This window comes from Onychostruthus taczanowskii, unplaced genomic scaffold (genome assembly GCF_017590055.1).
Source record: "Onychostruthus taczanowskii isolate IOZ18803 unplaced genomic scaffold, ASM1759005v1 scaffold54, whole genome shotgun sequence".
NCBI classification, from domain to species: domain Eukaryota; kingdom Metazoa; phylum Chordata; class Aves; order Passeriformes; family Passeridae; genus Onychostruthus; species Onychostruthus taczanowskii.
The window spans coordinates 1,814,012-1,830,573 of NW_024503013.1; the positions used below are offsets into that span (position 1 = coordinate 1,814,012).

The 16,562-nt window shown below is 48.9% G+C and overlaps 1 protein-coding gene across 1 annotated transcript; it reads left to right on the plus strand.

The window, feature by feature from the left end:
* The first annotated feature begins 719 nt into the window (after positions 1-719).
* ENDOD1 (endonuclease domain containing 1) lies at positions 720-11,016 on the plus strand. The gene is made up of 2 exons (XM_041417094.1): positions 720-1,397; positions 6,946-11,016. Exons 1-2 carry the CDS (start codon positions 1,104-1,106, stop codon positions 8,077-8,079), a joined length of 1,428 nt encoding a protein of 475 aa, XP_041273028.1. The 5' UTR covers positions 720-1,103; the 3' UTR covers positions 8,080-11,016.
* The last annotated feature ends 5,546 nt before the right edge of the window (positions 11,017-16,562 follow it).

Genomic DNA, 16,562 nt, shown 5'->3' on the forward strand with positions numbered 1-16,562 from the left:
GATTTTTTAAAATCGTTGGCAACACAGCTGATCACATCTCACTTCTTGGGTTGGAAAATGCTACCTTTTCTTGACTCCAAGGTACTGCTCTTTCCATCTCCACTATTTTGAAAACATTAATTTTCACAGTCAGTGACAGAATACTGCTTTTACCCAGCAGTAGCCAAGGTATCATAGGCAGCTGTTGGGTAGATGGTTACTCTGCTGAACATAAACACAGAGGAGCATCTTCACTTCCTTTTTTTCTTCTTTTTTTTTTTTTTTTTTTGCCAGTTCCATAGGTTTGGCCAAAATGTTCTGTGGTGGATGCTGATTAGGGGTACATGATCTGAGGGTCCTCAACCTTCTGCCTGTTGTTAATCTCTTCTGAGAGAGGGTCTCCCAAAATGAGGTGATACTGGAGGGTTTTCAATTCCCCATACAGCACCAGGAGAGATGGGAGGTGAATGCCTTTCCCAAGCATCTGAGCAGCAAGTGGCTGGCAGCAATAGTGATGACAGACACCCCAAAAAGGGACAAAGGGGGCTCCCAGCAGCTCCAACGTTGCCACCTCTCTTCTTCCTCTCTCTCTCCTTTGGCCAGGCTCACAGCTGGAGACGACAGCTAATACCTTTTTTGGGGCGGTGGAATCTGACTTTGCAGCATCCCCTCTGACAGCCTCAGGAACATTTCTGGCTGTGTCAGCCAAAATTCCTGCCGGGGACTGCTGCAATGCAGCACACCACACCCCCGCGGGCGCTGAGCCCCAGCCCGGACAGCCGGTGCCGCTCAGCTCCAGCCGTGCCGCTGCCATAGGCGTCCCTCCTCCCCTTCGCCAGGAGCCCGATGATTCCCGGTCGCCTGGCATCCTCTCCCGCGGGCAGTTGTTGGCCGCGGCGTGTGTCACAGCAGCCTCGCGCACGTTCTGTTTCCCAACGTGCTGCCTGCAGAACGCGCCAGCTCCCCGGAGGGATCGGCCGTGGTTTCAGATTTCATTTCCCTCGCACGCTACACCCGAATTCCAGACGCTTTCTGGCTTCGCCGCTGCATGGACTCTGAGCGCAGGTCCTTTGCCGTACCCAGCGGAGGCAGACGGGGCTTCCCTCGGCTCCAGGGAGTGGACCATGAAGACGTCAATTGTATTCTTGCTTTGCATCTCGGTTTTCCCAGGCTTTTCCCAGGGCAGAGTTGTTAGAGAGGATGAAACTGGTTTTGCCGAGTGTAACATGTTCTTCTCTGGACAAGTCCCACCCGAAGGATTTACGGAGCCGTTCCATGTGAAAATCTGTCAGCAGTACAACAAAGAGCCACGCTTTGCAACCCTCTACAGTACTAAGGACAAAATCCCTCTTTATTCAGCTTTTAAGTTTACAAAGCCAGCTCAAAGTAAGGAGGAGAACTGGCTGGTTGAACCGCAGGTAAGGCAGCTTTTCCTTTGCTGAAAAGCAACTCTTCCTGGAGAACATTTCGTCTGGGGTGAAGCTGGGGCTAGAATATTGCAGAGGAGGCAGGAACTCTGCTTGTTGAACTTCTGTTGGTATGAATTTAGCACGAGCAGACCTTATTTTTGTGCTTAGAACTGAGCAAACAAATAGTTTCTTGTCCAAAGGAGCTTATAATGAAAACCGAGAGGCTGCTGCAGGAAAGTGCAGTGCCAGGGGAGAGGAAAGCCCTCTCTGACAGCAGTGATGTGTTTGTCCTGCCCAGCCAGCTCTTGTGGGCAGGGAGCGCTGCTGGTGGGTGTCATCGCAGTGTCAAGTTCAAGTTTGTTGTGTTGCCAGTGGGATCGCAGTGTTGATAGGGATTCTTTAGCTTCACTGAGCAGAGATAAAGCATCCATTTGTGGTTCACCAAGTTGATGCTGCAGCTTTTCAGTGTGTTCCAGTGTTGCAGACTGAGGTAGGAAAATGAGTTGCTGTGTTGTGGGGTGTGCAGGTTTCGGTCAGGTCAGAAGTATGCAGTATAAAATGAATTTTGCCAGAGGCTCAGTGGTTTTTGTCTCCCCTGTCACTTGGCATGTTTAAGCAAGGCCTTGAGGCTGTTCAATTTGATGGAAATTTTTTAAAACTGTTGGTGCCATAAGAAAACTTCAGCTCTTCTTTTTCTCTCCCCCCCCCCCCATGTTTTAGATTTTTCAGCAGTGATAATGATGAATATTGTAGCAGCACCAGGCTACCCCATCTGTGGAGGTCAGGAGGGATTATCAGTGTGCAGGGGTGCTTTGTTAGGGCAGGAATGGCTGCAGTATCAGAGCAGTGTGTTGGGAGTGTGGCCCTCAGCTACTGGATGTTGCCACAGTCAAAGATCACCCCTTTGCCAGGAGAATGCTGTGCTTATTTTTCTCATGTGTGGTGATGAGATACTAAGGCCACAAGGCCAGAGGCATTGAAGACGGGAGATATTAAGTGATTATCTTAGCCTGGACTGTCTTGTGGCTCTCTAGGCTGGGTTTTGAGTTGCAGGAGTTTCTAAGAGCTTTCTGATCTGACCTCCTTCCACTTCACAGGCAAGTTTGTGGGAGCTTACCCTTTTAAAACAGAGGAAACTTTTTTGCAGAATCTGTCATTGTTGAGTTGTGGAAGGGTAGAAAATTTTTAAAGCACAAGTGGGACCTAGGCTGGCCGGAATCTTTGGTCAGTGCCATGGAGGCAGCAAGGTAAAGGGGCAGAGAGGAGATCCTTTCCCATTTGCCTTGGCCAGTGACACCCTTCATCACCTCTAGCCCCCATATTGCCTCCTGCTTCTTGTGGTCCAGCTCTCCCAACCTACCTACATAGGCTCAGGAGCTGTTCCTGCCATGGAGCAGTGGCCAGCTGCCCCCAGCCACCCAGTAACTTCAGTTCCCCTGGACCTCCCTTGAGCTGGCTTCTCTACCCTTCCTGCTCCATCCCTTTTGACCCCTCATCTTGTCTTGTTTCCTGCCAGCACTCCAGAGTCCCAAACCTTGTGTGTCCTGCCACCAAAACCTTCTGCAGCCTCAGAAATAATAGGGCAGGTGCTACCTTTATTTGATCTGGCTTCTCCACAGCAGCCTTACAGGTTGACAATAGTTCTTAGTTGACACTAATGGGTCTCATTCAACTCTGCAGTTCCCTGGAGGAACCTCTGACTGAGACAGAAAAGTGCATACAGTCCTCTCAGACACTGCCACTTGGAGGAGAGAGTGGGGAAAAGCTTTCGCACCCATTATGTATTTTCTGCCTAGGCTAGGTAGATGGCTGCTGAAGGGAGCCCTTAGCAACACCTGCTCTGCAGCACAGCCCAGTGAGCTCACATCACCGATTTTCTGGGTAATTTCCTTGCCAAGACAGGGATAGCTGGGTAGGAGCTGGCTGAACTGCACAGGACCGTGTGCTTGCACATGGAGATACAGACACAGCAAACAGAAAGAAATCACTATAAAAACACTCTCAGCACTCCAGTGAGGGCCTCGAAGTTGTAATATGCTTTTTTTTGGGGATAATGATGTAAGCGGTGAGGGCATCATCTCACTCCCTCGTCAGGAATGTCTGCCAGAGAAACAAATGCCAGTGTAGCATGGAGGCAGTAATTGGGTGAGAAGTGTGAGGAATGTCAGTGCCACCCACTGCCGATTGGCAGCTGGAAACAATGAATTAATTCAGCAATTAGTGAAAAATTAGAGAGCAGGAAGGGTAGGCTGATGAGCAGGGTACTGATGGGATTCCCCCAGGCGCAGGTCTGAAAACCTGCTCTGCCACAGATTTCCTAGGGGTTGTGAGCAAGTCACTCAGGTGTCTTTTACCTCATTCCATTTTGGTTGTCTGAAAATCTCTGATTCTTTCTGTAGCTTAGAGAGAGATGGAAAACTCCAGAGTTGCTTTTTCCGTCCTAATTTATGAGGGGCTGGATGAATTACCTTGTGTTTTCATTTGGTTAATGGCTACCCCAGGCAGACAATCAAGCTGGGATTCTTGCCCAGGTATAGTGCAGCTGCCTCTGAGCTGCTCTTGCAGTCTCTCTTGGTAGATAGTGAAGAGAACAGGCACTTCTAGAGCCACTCGTGAATGTCCTGCTGCAGAAACTTCAGCGTAAGATGCAGTGTGCCTCTTCCCTGAGGTATGAATCCCAACTGAGGTTGGATCAAACATCTCCACTTCAAAGGTGTAAGGGGGGCCTGAGGAAGTAGAAGTGGGAAAGGGAAGCTGAAGTTCAGGGATCCTACATACCAGGGTGGGGAAGGTGGGAGGTGGCAGTGTCCTGCCTTCTTAAATGACCAAACTCAGTGGAAGCTGCCTGCCCTAATAATTGTGTGTTGCCATACTTCTAATCCCCCTCTGCCTCTGTCCCTCCTGTCAAACTGCACCCTCCACTTAGTGACACATTCAATATTGTTATGTGCTAACATCCATATAGGCTGCAGGCACGTAAGTTATTTTTAACCTCCATTGTATGATAGGGAGTTTACCTGTCTGCTTGGATTTTGCCCTGAGCTGTTCCAGGGTTTTTGGACAGGTGGCTTCATGGCTGACTCCATGAACACTGGTATGTTTTGGAGTGACACAAGCCAGAAGCTTTTTGAAGCAGGGAGGAAAGGTATCTTGCAATGCAGATTAGATGGAGTGCTGAGACAGCCTGCCTTTGGGACTGAGCTGGAGGAGGCATGAAAACCTCAGGCACACATTAGTTATTACAAACCATAATAGGAATTATTATAAGCATAATTAGGTGATGTCAGAGCCTGACACATGAGCAGCACACAGCTGCATTTTTATCATATTCTTTTTTAATTGCGCCCAAACAATCTTGATGGTATGTGCAAAGGCCTGCAACTGGACAGGTAACCAGGGACATATTTTCTTGATAGGATCCTCAAGGCTTGCATGCAGCAGCTCATAGGGAGAGAGAAATTAATTTTGTTCTGCTTAGTGTAGGTTGGCAATTTCTGCCAGGAGGCAGAGCTGATCCATCTTAGGTCTGTGTGTCCTTGTAGATTGGCAGCACTCACCATGGGAGTGAGATGGGATGTGTGTCTCTGAGAGGGTGTAAAACTCCAAAGGGTCATAGCACTGAGGACAGTTCCTGGGCACAGCCTCACATCTATGCCCAATTCCCCTCACCTCTTCCGTGCTATTAAACACACTGGGTGTATTCCTTGTCCCATGGCACACCATCATCTCATCAGAAGGGGAGAATGGGAAGGGATGGGGAGCAGGAAGAGAGAGTGATGTTGTGGAATGCAAAATGTCTGGCCTCATCAGCCTGTTGTTTGGGGTGAGTGAGCAAGAGGAGCAGAATAAGGCAGTAAAAGTGCAGAACAAGTCTTTTTAAGTAGTGAATTTAGAAAAAGCTGTGACTTGTGCATCAGCACATGGGACTGACTATGATCCTCCCAGTCCTGAAGCAATAAGCACGAGATGCTTCAAAAAAAAAACAGCAATAAACCTCTTTATCAGGAGGTGGGGTAATGCAGCCCTCTGCAATGGCCAGGCTTGGCACTGTGACCAAGCCTGGTGCAGAGGGAGCCCTGCGCCTTGACTGCAGGGGTTTGGCTGATGCAGGAAGCCAGCCAGAGCTCAGCTCCCAGGTGAGGGACAATTGCTGACACTGGCCCTTTCACCCTGACTCTCAGCACAGGCTTGTGCAGAACTGTGAGGAGGTGATGTGCCACTAAGAGGATGCAAACTCTGTGTAAGGTTGCAAGGACACAGTTGGGTATCTGTCCAAGTGCGCTGCAGAGTGGTCAAGAGACAAGGATGGATGACCTGGCAATGATTCAAGGTAGACTATGAACTGTCTGTCACAGACCTCTCCAAAATGCATATTATATAGTGCAGTAAACAGTTTATGGGCCAGGGGCAAAGGCAGAGGGTTTAATTGGGCCAGCACAGTGCGGGGACCTGAGGGCCACACCCTCTGAAACACAGACTACAGAAGGCGGTGACTGCCAGAGATCATCTGCCACCCCTGAACTTCTAGCAACATGTTCACCCTCTAATTTGAGGAACAAAGTGACAATTGGGCACAGCCCTCTGGAGCAGCTGCAGGCTGTGTCAGTAGGAATGACTATGGATCAGACAGAGCTGTGGTCACCTGAGAAGGACCTGAACACACCCTAATATTTAGTGCTTCTCCTCCCACTGCTCTTTGTCTCCCCTGCTTGCCCCCTTCCCTCACACATGGCTCCAGGAGAAATTCCCGCTGCGGTAATTGCTACCTCTGGCTCTGCTGCATGGGAGCCGCAGACACAAGCAGGTAGCACAGATTCCATCGGGGACCTTTGGTGATGGCACCCTCAGCCATGTTACACCAGGTGGTCATTAAGGATGAGGTTCAGACTGTTAATGACATGAGGATCAGGTTACTGATGACCAGCCCTGCAACAGCCCTAGAGCTCATGGCTGTGTCTCCTGTTCAAGGTGGGGTGGTTCAGGTCATCTGACATGATGTCTGACTTCATTCTTGCTTCTTACACAGTAGGCAGTGAGAGGTCAAATGCCTTCTCTAGACATCTTATACACCATGGCTTGTTTGTTTTTGTTTTTTTTTTCTTTCCCCATGACTTGGATTTGATAGTCCAGAGGGGCTTAAGTTAAACCATGGTTAAGTTCTTAGATGAACGGCAGTTACCACCACAGTAGGAGGTAAAAACATGACCCTAAATCTAGCCATCTATTGGTCTTAAAAATCTCTTCTAGGACAAATTACAAGTCAGAGTCTTGGTACATAGTGCCTGGTAAGACTTTGAAGTCTGTGCTGTGCTGTGTACCAGACTGGAGAGCTGCAAATATCCTTTGGAGCCGAAACCAATGTGTTTGGGAGAGAAGCTAAGTAGAGAGTACACTCCTCTGAAGCACTTCAAGGAAAGTAATGAGACGATGCAGGATATAATCGAAGGCATGGCATGTACTAGTAGTGCTAACAAAAAGCCTGTGCCAGGGCTCATTTTACACATTGTTTTCCAGGAAGGTAAATTGCATGCAGTAACACTTCTCTCTACTCTTTCAGATAGATGATCCAGAAAATGACTTGCATGAAATGGTGCATGAAGCTGATATTGATGGCACTGTGGCCAACCTTGGTGCAAATCAAGCCCTGACCTCAGACTATGTGGGCTCTGGCTATGAGAGAGGCCTTCTCAATCCCAGTTTGCTTAATGAGGAGGATTTCCAGGTGGCCACTTACACACTCACAAATGCTGTCCCTCTGAGCCCGACTCTGAGCAAAAGCTGGCACAGAGACATTGGGAAGGTAGTGGAGCAAGCTCTGATCCCTCACTGTCCCAAGATGGATCACCTATATCTCCTTGCAGGTGCAATTCCTTCCAGTGTCCAAGTTAAAGGCAAGGTGTCAGTGCCAGAGAGCCTCTGGCTGGCAGCCTGCTGTGATGCTCCAGAGGGATGGTCCCTGGGACTAGTGAAAAAAACCGATGATGAAAACAGCTTGGCAGACCTCACGGTGAGAGAGCTGGAGAAGCAGCTTCTACCTGGAGTTCACTTGTTCAAGGGCAACTGTGGGAAAGACAAACAAAGCCAGAAGAAAAGAGAAGCAGTATTGCAAGCTGTCAGTCAGATCCGCTCTGGAGAGCAAGTAGGAACAAATAACAATGAGGAGACCAAGGAGAGTGGCTGGGTGAGAAGAGTGGCTGGCATCATTGCTACCCCTTTCATCAAACTCCTGGAACTCCTCATCTACATCTTTGTGGAACTGGTGAAATTTGTGTTTTATTTTCTCTGGCTTGTTGTAAAGCGAGTTGTTGGCACAATTCTGGGTGGAGTCTGCAGCCTGTGGAATGGGGTGGTGTCCTACCTTAAAGCCGTCAGCATGGTGCTCATCACCATCCCCTATGATGTTGGGAGGGTCATCGTCAACATCTTCCTGGGCTTCCTGCAAATTGTTCAAGATGTGATGTCCCTCACCTACAGGATCCTGAGCATCCCTGTGGGGTTCGTCCTTCACCTTGCTGCTTTCCCTTACCACTCCATCTGTGCCATTCCCTCTGTCCTTAAAGACATGGCCACTGGGATCATGGGCACCTTCTCGCTGGTCATCGACGCCACAGCCGCGGTTCTGCATGGCTTTTATTACCTGGCTTGGCACATCGTCAAACGGTTTGTCCCTAAAGGCTCTTCTGACGACTGATAGGAACAGAAACCAAGGCTGCAAAATACATGGAATAAAGGAGGAGTGGGGCAATGCTTTAAGATATGTGGCCAAATGCTGTCAATTTCATTCTGGTATTTATTGTAGTGACATTAATAATGATGAACTGACTGGGGAATAACAAGGAGGGCCAAGGCAATGTCGCTCGGGGCTGCCACCACTGTAACTAGAGTTCTGTCTGTTGTAAAATGTTCGGGTTTTATCGGTGCAGGCCACGAAGTTTCTGTGATTTGCTGATGTCAAGATGCTTGCTCTGGGAAATGCACACTAAATGTGGTATGAGGTAATTTCTTTCTGGCTATGATGACACTGAGACTTATGCAGTGGCAGTGAGCTCTGCAGAAGCCCAGCCCCTCCAAGGAGCAGGTGGTGGTGGTTACGGGAGGACATGAGTTACAAAGGATTACTGGGACTTGATGAAAGGAGAGGGAGGCAAGAGTGCCAAGGGGGTGGGAAACAGCAGGGAGAAGGGTGGAGTGGGGGCAAAGTCCTGCTATTGGCTGCATTGCTCATTTCTCTGGTGTCCCACTGCTGGAGGGGATCTCATAGTCTTCAGGCCCTTCTGGACATCTGAAATTACATGGATCTTGCTGCAAGGAAAGACCCACTGCCCATTTTTCTTGCATGATGGGAAAGCATTTTTTCTTAGCCATACCAAGGTCATCTTCCCCCAACCCTTCCTTGCTGTCTGGTGACCACTGAAGGTCTGAGCCCTGAATCTTCAAGATGTGGTGTTCTCTGGAGGTCTAAACCCACAAATATCTTAGCCCTGAAGCCCTCGTGTCTGCTCTAATGCCCAGCAGATTTGGGAGCCACACATTTGGATTCAAACCTGTTGCAAACTGCCTTGTCTCCCTTGAGAGCTGACTGCTCCTGAAGCAAACAGGGGACTATGGACTATCAGGTGGAAGGAGAGGCAGGAGAGATCCTGGGCTGCAGTTCTTGATTTGCTGGGTGAAGATCCACACACAAAGAGAGACCTTAATGTCAGAGGCAGAACCAACTCCTCTTTTGCACTGCACATCCTCTCTGCTCACTCTTAACCCCTTCTTCCCTCTGCCAGCATAAGCCATGTCCCCCAACACCTGTGAATTTGGAGCTGGGGCACATGTCAGGCCTTTGCAAGGGACCAGCAAGTGTTTGCAGCCAGACGAGTGGCACAGAGACATCTGCCACTGCAGGAGAGGGACACAGGAGTGCTGCCCTTCCCTGGGCCTCAGCAAGGGGCATTGGATCTTTTGGTGCAATTGCCTGCAGGAGGGAGGCTTCCTGTCTCAGCAGCATTTGCTTTGGTGGGACTCCACGAGGTGTATGGGAGTCCTGCATACATGGTTCTTTCCTTTCACACCCATCTGTGTCTCTCCCTCCAGCGCCAGCTTGGTGTGGACCCCTGATCTACCATAACATCCCATAATGAGTCCCAGGAGTGAGCAAGCTGGTGCTGCCATCTCAGTAGTGCTATGTTGGTGGTGGCCTGTCCTGGGTTGAAGAGAGCTCAGTTACTAACATGGCAGCTTTGCCTCTCTGCATCATGCAGCCTGCAGCGAGGCTGAGCTGGTGTGGATGGATTCAGAGGGAAAAGGGGATTTGGCTGGTTCATGATGGAACAGAGTTGTGTCTTTAGCTCAGGGGCTGTGTTCAATGCAGCCAGATCTGTGTGCACATCCCAGCCCAGCACACCCTGGTCGGGTGGCACCCTGTTCATGCAAATGGCAAAGCTGGGGATGCCAGCAATGGTGATGAAGTGGGGAATCAGTGGCATGAGTGGAAAGAGAGGATGACTCCTTGCCTCACCCTTCATGGGCCACCGCTGGTTTATGGAGAAAGAGAGGATGTCTGCAAGCAGAACTGGCTTTGTTCAAAAGGGAAAGCAGCTTTTGGGTGCCAGTATGGGTTGTAGTGGGGTAAAGTCAGTGGCATTTTGCTATAGGAATGTTGGGTGCAAGAGGCAAGGTTACGGCTCCTAACAGGCAGAGAGCAGCCAGTGAATGCTCTCCAAATTGAACTTTGCATGTCTGCCCACTCAAACATGCCTGGTCTGCTGTCAAGACAGATGTGGAACTGATTTCCCACTCCTTCATGAGACCCTGTCTCAGTCCTGGTACTCCTCAAGGGCTCCATAGCAGCTGTCAAGGCAGGAAAGAAGCCAGCTCAAGCCCCAGGGAATGCTAGGGTAGGGTGTCAGGGTCCCCAGCAGCCTCTGAAGGTATATGTGATGGAAGCAGCTCTCAATGGCAGCCCAAGCACTGGGGAGAGGGGGTAGCTGCCCCCCACAGCTGTCTTGCACCTTCTGTGTGACCTTATCTGTGGCCCGTGTTAGCTGCATGGCACTGCACAGCAGCCGGCCGTGCACTTCCTGGGGCTCTGTACCCAGAGCAGCTTCCCTACACCTGAGCCCAGCAGTCCCCATCCCAGATCCACCAGCACCTCCAGTGCAGCTCTGCAGTCACAGTGACATGGGAGCTCGTGTGCTGATGAGCAGCAAAGCTGGGGTGCCTCAGGAGGTCTGCACTGTCACTTTACCACCACCACTGCTACCCCACCTAGCTCAGGCCAGCGTGTCTCTGCTGCAGCCATGACTTCTGACAGTAAGTGGACAGTCCTTGAAATCCAAGGCGCTGCAGCTCTATAGGATTTGGGCAGAGGTGCAACAGTATTATTAAAATTGTCTTAACATGCTCAGATTTCAAATGCTGTGAACAGTAACTGGCATGGGGCATTTCTCATCTGTGTTGCGTGTCTGAGCAGGCAGTGGGAAATCTGCCTTGAACATCGAGCAATTATCACAGAACAAGCAACATCCTGCAAAAAAACACTGTCTGAGATTCTTCTTATCTAGGCATGATTTATGGCTCCTGAGCTTTATTCTATCCTTGGAAACATATGGCTTCAACAAAATAAAATTACTTTTCCTAAGAGCGGCTGGTATCACTTTCTGTCACAGTTGTAAATGAGATAACAACCTAGGGTATCCTGACTAATCAAGAAAACAGCAGCAGCACAGTTTTTCCTTGTAACAGCTTGACATCTGATATTACTGGCTCTGTTGTGCTTTTTAAACACTTTCCTCTCTCAAAGCACTCTAAGACTCAATTAATTAAGCTGCAGAATAAGTAGGTAAGACCTGAGGTGTTGCAGACAGTGAATATGACTGTGTGTGTGCCAGGAGAGGGGACTGTTTTATTTTTGTGAGATGCAGTGAGAGGCACCTGGAGTGCAGCATGATAACCAGTTTTCATACAGAAATCACAGCACAGCAGCACAGTTCTTCACAGCTCACAGGGAGAAACTCCCTCTTGTGCAGTGCTGATCCCTGGACTGGCTCTGTCACAACTTCCTTATCTTCCCTAACAGGGGTAATTATATTCCACTGAAAGTATGGAGGTCCTGTGATGAGTAAACCAGATGTTGGCATCTCCGTTTTGCAGGTACCTCTCTTTGGGCAGATGAACCCCTGCAGCTGAGTCTGCAGGAAATAGTGAGGCACTGGTACAGGTTGCCTGGAGAAGCTGTGGATGCTCCATCACTGGAAATGGTCAAGGTCAAGTTGGCAGGTTGGATGGGGCTTTGATCAACATGGAACACCTCGGGGGAGGTGTCCCTGCCTTAACCAGATCACCCTGAGCTCTGACACAGGGGTCTCTGCACCTCGAGGTGACCCTTGTCTCTGCTGCATCCACCCTGGGACTAACACCCATAGTGGCACAGGGACTCAGTAGCCCTGCAGGACAGTCCCTCAATCTCAGGCCCTCTGGGTCACACCTCTTCTACCACTGACATTTTGAAGCTGCTCGCCTTGTGTGGAACTCCATCAGCAGCTCTGTCCCTCCCTCTGGTCAGGGGGCTGCTCCTGTTCAGCAAGGAATTGCGCCATGCTTGCTCACAGGTAGCCAGTGCCAGAAAATGGAAAAGCTATTGGATAATAAATACCAGTGTAACTCGTTTGGCCAGGAGGGATTGTCTGGGAGTAAGGAGTGTGAGGTGTGTCCAGGGTGTGTGTGTATTAGTGAGGTTGCAATATTGTGGGTTTGGCATGGGATGGTTTCTCTTTGCTGCACAGATTCCTGGGCTGTTGGACTTTGGTGGATCTCACACGTGGTAACATCTGCTATTGATTTCCACACAACTGGTGCTTCCAGCCAAGCAGAAACGCCTAAAGACTTTCCAGTGGTGTTAGTGTTACAGCTGGTTGGAAAATCTCCAAGGAATTATATTCTGTCGGAATGGGATGATTTATCATACAGGGTTCTTTTCATGGCAATTTACCATTTTTAGTGGAAAATAGTTTCCAAGTCCAGGTTGGAACAAGGACAGGAAACATCCAAGACCAGCCTAGGGTCTGGATTAGCGGTTTGGATGTTGACATTCAGCACCTACTCCTACCTAACAGCAGGTTTGGCATGTGAATGTGGCTCTTTCTGTCTCAGAGGCACATCCTTCATTCATGGCCCACCTTAGCATATGTGCGATTTTCTTCCATTTATAAGGGTGAAAAAACCCTGTCTCCTTTCCAAAAATACTGAAATTGTGACAGTATTCCTGGGAGGTAGAAGCCATTTTCTATTAAGCCAGCAGCAAAGTTGCCTGCAAAACTGAAGCAGAGGCTTCAGTTTGTTCTGCAGTATCATCTCTATTAATAAGTTGATGTTTTAATCTAATTTAACATGGTGAAGAATGGACATCTGGAGCAGATGTCACTGTGACTTTTCCAAATCCCCAGTACCTGCTGGTAGAAGATGGTTATGGACCAATGCCAGGAGCTGCAGCAGGTGGGTAGGACCATGCTGGTGGGCAGGGGAGGATGTATGGGAGAAGAACATCAGATTAATAAAAGGAAGAATTTTCTTGTTATATGAAGGTAAATGACAATGAGTAAAACCCTGGTGCAGGCTGTCCAGAGAGGTAGTAAGTGCCCCAGTTCTGGAAACCTTCAAGATTATGCTGGATGGGACTCTGAGCAACTTGATCTGGTTGAAGGTGTCCCAGGCTGAACTATGTGGCTTTTAAAGGTCCCTTCCAACACAATCAGTCTATGATTCTGTGAAACCAAATGGCCAGTAGCTAAACAGTGAACAGTAAGGCTGAGAAATGGTCTCTGCTTGATCCTGACACCGACCAGCTGCTGATGTGAGTGAAGCAGCTCCAGAGGGATGATACCATAGACTCATGTGGATTTATGCCATCTAAATGTAGCCATTTAAAATTTCTTCTCTGCAGGCACAGGGGTCCCTGTGTTCAGTATAAATATGTCACCTGGCTTTCACCTGGACAGCTTAGCTGGATGCCTGAAGCTGGGACCAATGAAGCTTGGCTGGGCTGGTGGCTGATGGGGCTTGGCCCATCACCCTTGAAGACCTTTGAGGTGTCCATTGGCATGGTTCACCCAGATGATGGTACAGGTGGGATGGTCTTTCCAACATCCCTTTGGAAGGCTCTTGGCTTAGTAAATCCTTCCATGCAGGTAGGACTAGTGTCAGGGTCTGATGCCTCCTGAGTGCTGCTCGACATGACCCGCAGCACCTGCAGCCACATTTGGGTGGTGGTGGGCGTTGTGTGTGGCCCTGTTGAAACAGATGGGGTTAACCACTGTGTGCACCTCAACCACACAGCTTGGCCTGACCTGTGTGGAATGAATCCAGCTCTCAAAGAACTTAGCCCAATTTTTTTGAGTTCATGGAAAACATGCGCATTTGTGGGGTGAGTGAGTTCACCCCTCACCCTCAGGCATCTGTAGGAGGCACACCTTTGCACTGGAGGTGACAGCCTGCACTTGAAAATACCACTGCACTCTGCAAAAATGAGATGAGTGTCTGATGTAGGACAAGGGGATGCCTTCCTAGGGATCTGTGAGGAGACAGAGCCCATGGCTGCAGAAGAAGCTTGAATGGTAACAGTGTCTGTCATGGTGTCAGAGGGGTGCAAATCTGAGGCTCATCACCACAGCAGTTGAGGATGACTACTCAGACAGAATCATTAAGGTTGGAAGAGACCTCTGAGATCATTGAGTCCTACCATAGACACAGCGCTACCAAATACACCATTGTGTCCCCAAGTGCCACATCCACATGTTCCTTGAACTCTTCCAAGGTGGTGAATTCACCAATTCCCTAAGCAGTCTGCTCCAATGTCTGACCATTCTTTCAGTAAACAAATTTTTCTTAATCTCCAAACTAAACTTCCCCTGGTGCAACCTGGGGCCATTTCCTCTTATCCTGTCGCTTGCTGCCTGGGAGAATGACCCGCTCCTGGCTACCATCGACTTTCATGTGTGATCAAGGACAAGTGAACAGGTTCTCAGGCTCCAGTGATGAAGGATAATTTTGTCCATTCCCAGATCCTGTAATACGTCAAATCATGCTCCTGTTCCTAACCCACGTGAGGTTTGGTGGTATAGGAACTTCTCTGGGAACCTGGTCCCTGTTCTTTATTTCTCTCAGGAGCTTATTCAGAATCTCATTATTTCTCCATCCCCCATTTCCAGCTGTGAACAGATGCAGGTGTTCAACACTGAGCACATTCCTGCAACATGTCCTGCTGGCACTGCTGGGGCTCCTGTGGACACAGCACGAAGGCTTTGGACCTCTGTGTTTGTTGGGATTTGCACTCAGGTCTGCTAATTAGAGCTGGTAATGCCTCCAACGGAACTGCTCCTGTTCCTGTTTTTCACCAAAAAAATTTTGTTGTTTTGTTTTTTCATCAGGAAAGAAGAAAGAAAGAAAGAAAAAGCCTAGGCATTAGCTTAAATCTAATACCATGTTTTCAGCTGATATTTTCAGCATCACTGTGCTGTATTGCAGATGTGAGATGCAGTTTCACCTTCTGCAAGCTGAACGCTGCATCCTGACTGTGTTTCCCCTGATGTGGAGGCGGATCAGTGTCCCAGGAGATGATTCAGGTCAGATGTCACCATCTGGTGGAGTCTCTGCCTCTCTCCATGCATTGCAGAGGAAGCCAAGAGAGAGTAGCTAGGTAATTTTGCAAGGCAAATTAAACGCCTGTGTTCAGGCAGCGTCACCTCCCCAGCCCAGCCCTTCTGGTGCTTTCAGAGACGCTGGGACATAAATCAGCATGACTGAGGTGCTCTGGGCTGAAGCTAAGCCCTCCTCCATGGGGCTGCACATTGTGGCAGCAAACTGCTGGGGAACTCCTTCCTGAGCAAGTCAACACTGAATGTTGCAGGTCACCACTGCTAAAACACTTCTGTTTTGACTGTAATCACGTCTTGTTGCATTTGCTGTATCTAGTTTTTTGGCTATGTTTTACTGCCTGGATATACTGATACTCTGAACATCAGCCCCAGGCAGGAGAAGGAGGAGAAGGAGGGCTTCCCTTCTGCAAAAGCATTTTCCCACAGGTCAGAAAGGTTCCAGTTTTGCTCCAAGGGCCTTAGAAAAGCCTGAGGAAAAAAAAACAAACAAAAAAAAAACACCAAAAAAACCTCCACACATGGAAGATGAGGAGGGTTTTAATTTAGCAGGAGACATAAATGCAGTGATCATCTTCCTTATATATTGAAAAGCTTACAAAAAATCAATTATATTTACATGAGCTCATTGGCATGACGAATGATGTTATTTAAAATCTATGTAATTCTAGCTTGGGTGTGTAGAGCCTCTGGTCCTCTGGCCAGGTGCCTCACCATATAACTCCATCATGATCCAATTAAAAGTTTTTGGGGGGAGTTTCCATGCCCCCACATTGCCTATAATTTGGTCTAATTTAGCGTGTAGTGCTGAAATGAAGTCGTGCAGGTGGGTGCACTTCAGTTAATGTGCACTTGGAAGGGCAGATCCACCGATGGTTCTGTATGGGGGTCTGGAGCTCGTCACCATTTCTCTGGCAAACCAGCTGGAGAGGTGAGGATGGGGTGCGGGGAGCAGGGCTGTCCTCTGCTGTGCAGGGTACCCCCATCTGAGCACTCACACCACACACAGCCTGTGAGCAGGGACCTGAATCAGGGCAGGGCTCACTTGAGGGTGGCCCTGTCCTGCCCTGCTGATCAGCCATGCTCTGGGACTTCTAAGGGCTAAAGCAGGAATTCCACAGCATTTGAGGAATACTGCAAGATTTTTATCTTTTTCACAATGGTGCTGGCGACATGGTGCCCCTCCCAGTCCTGAGCTGCTCTGTGACTGGAGGTGACAGCCACATCACCTGCACCAAGGGACCTGGACCTAAGACAACAGATATTTTCAGAATTTTAGAACTCCCACTGAAAGGAAATAAATAAGCACTTTATATACGTGCAGATATTTATATACATACATGTATTTATTTTGTTGTGATCTGTGCATCCCGCAGTTGGAGGTGAAGTTACGCCCGAAATATCCCAGGTCTGCAGCTTGTGTTAACTAGTTTAATGTTTCTGAGGGAAAATTATCATATCCCACAGGACAAACTTCCCTGGTGATCCCTCAGCACTAAGTCATCCTTCTTTGGTGATGCATGGGGCAGAGGGCAGG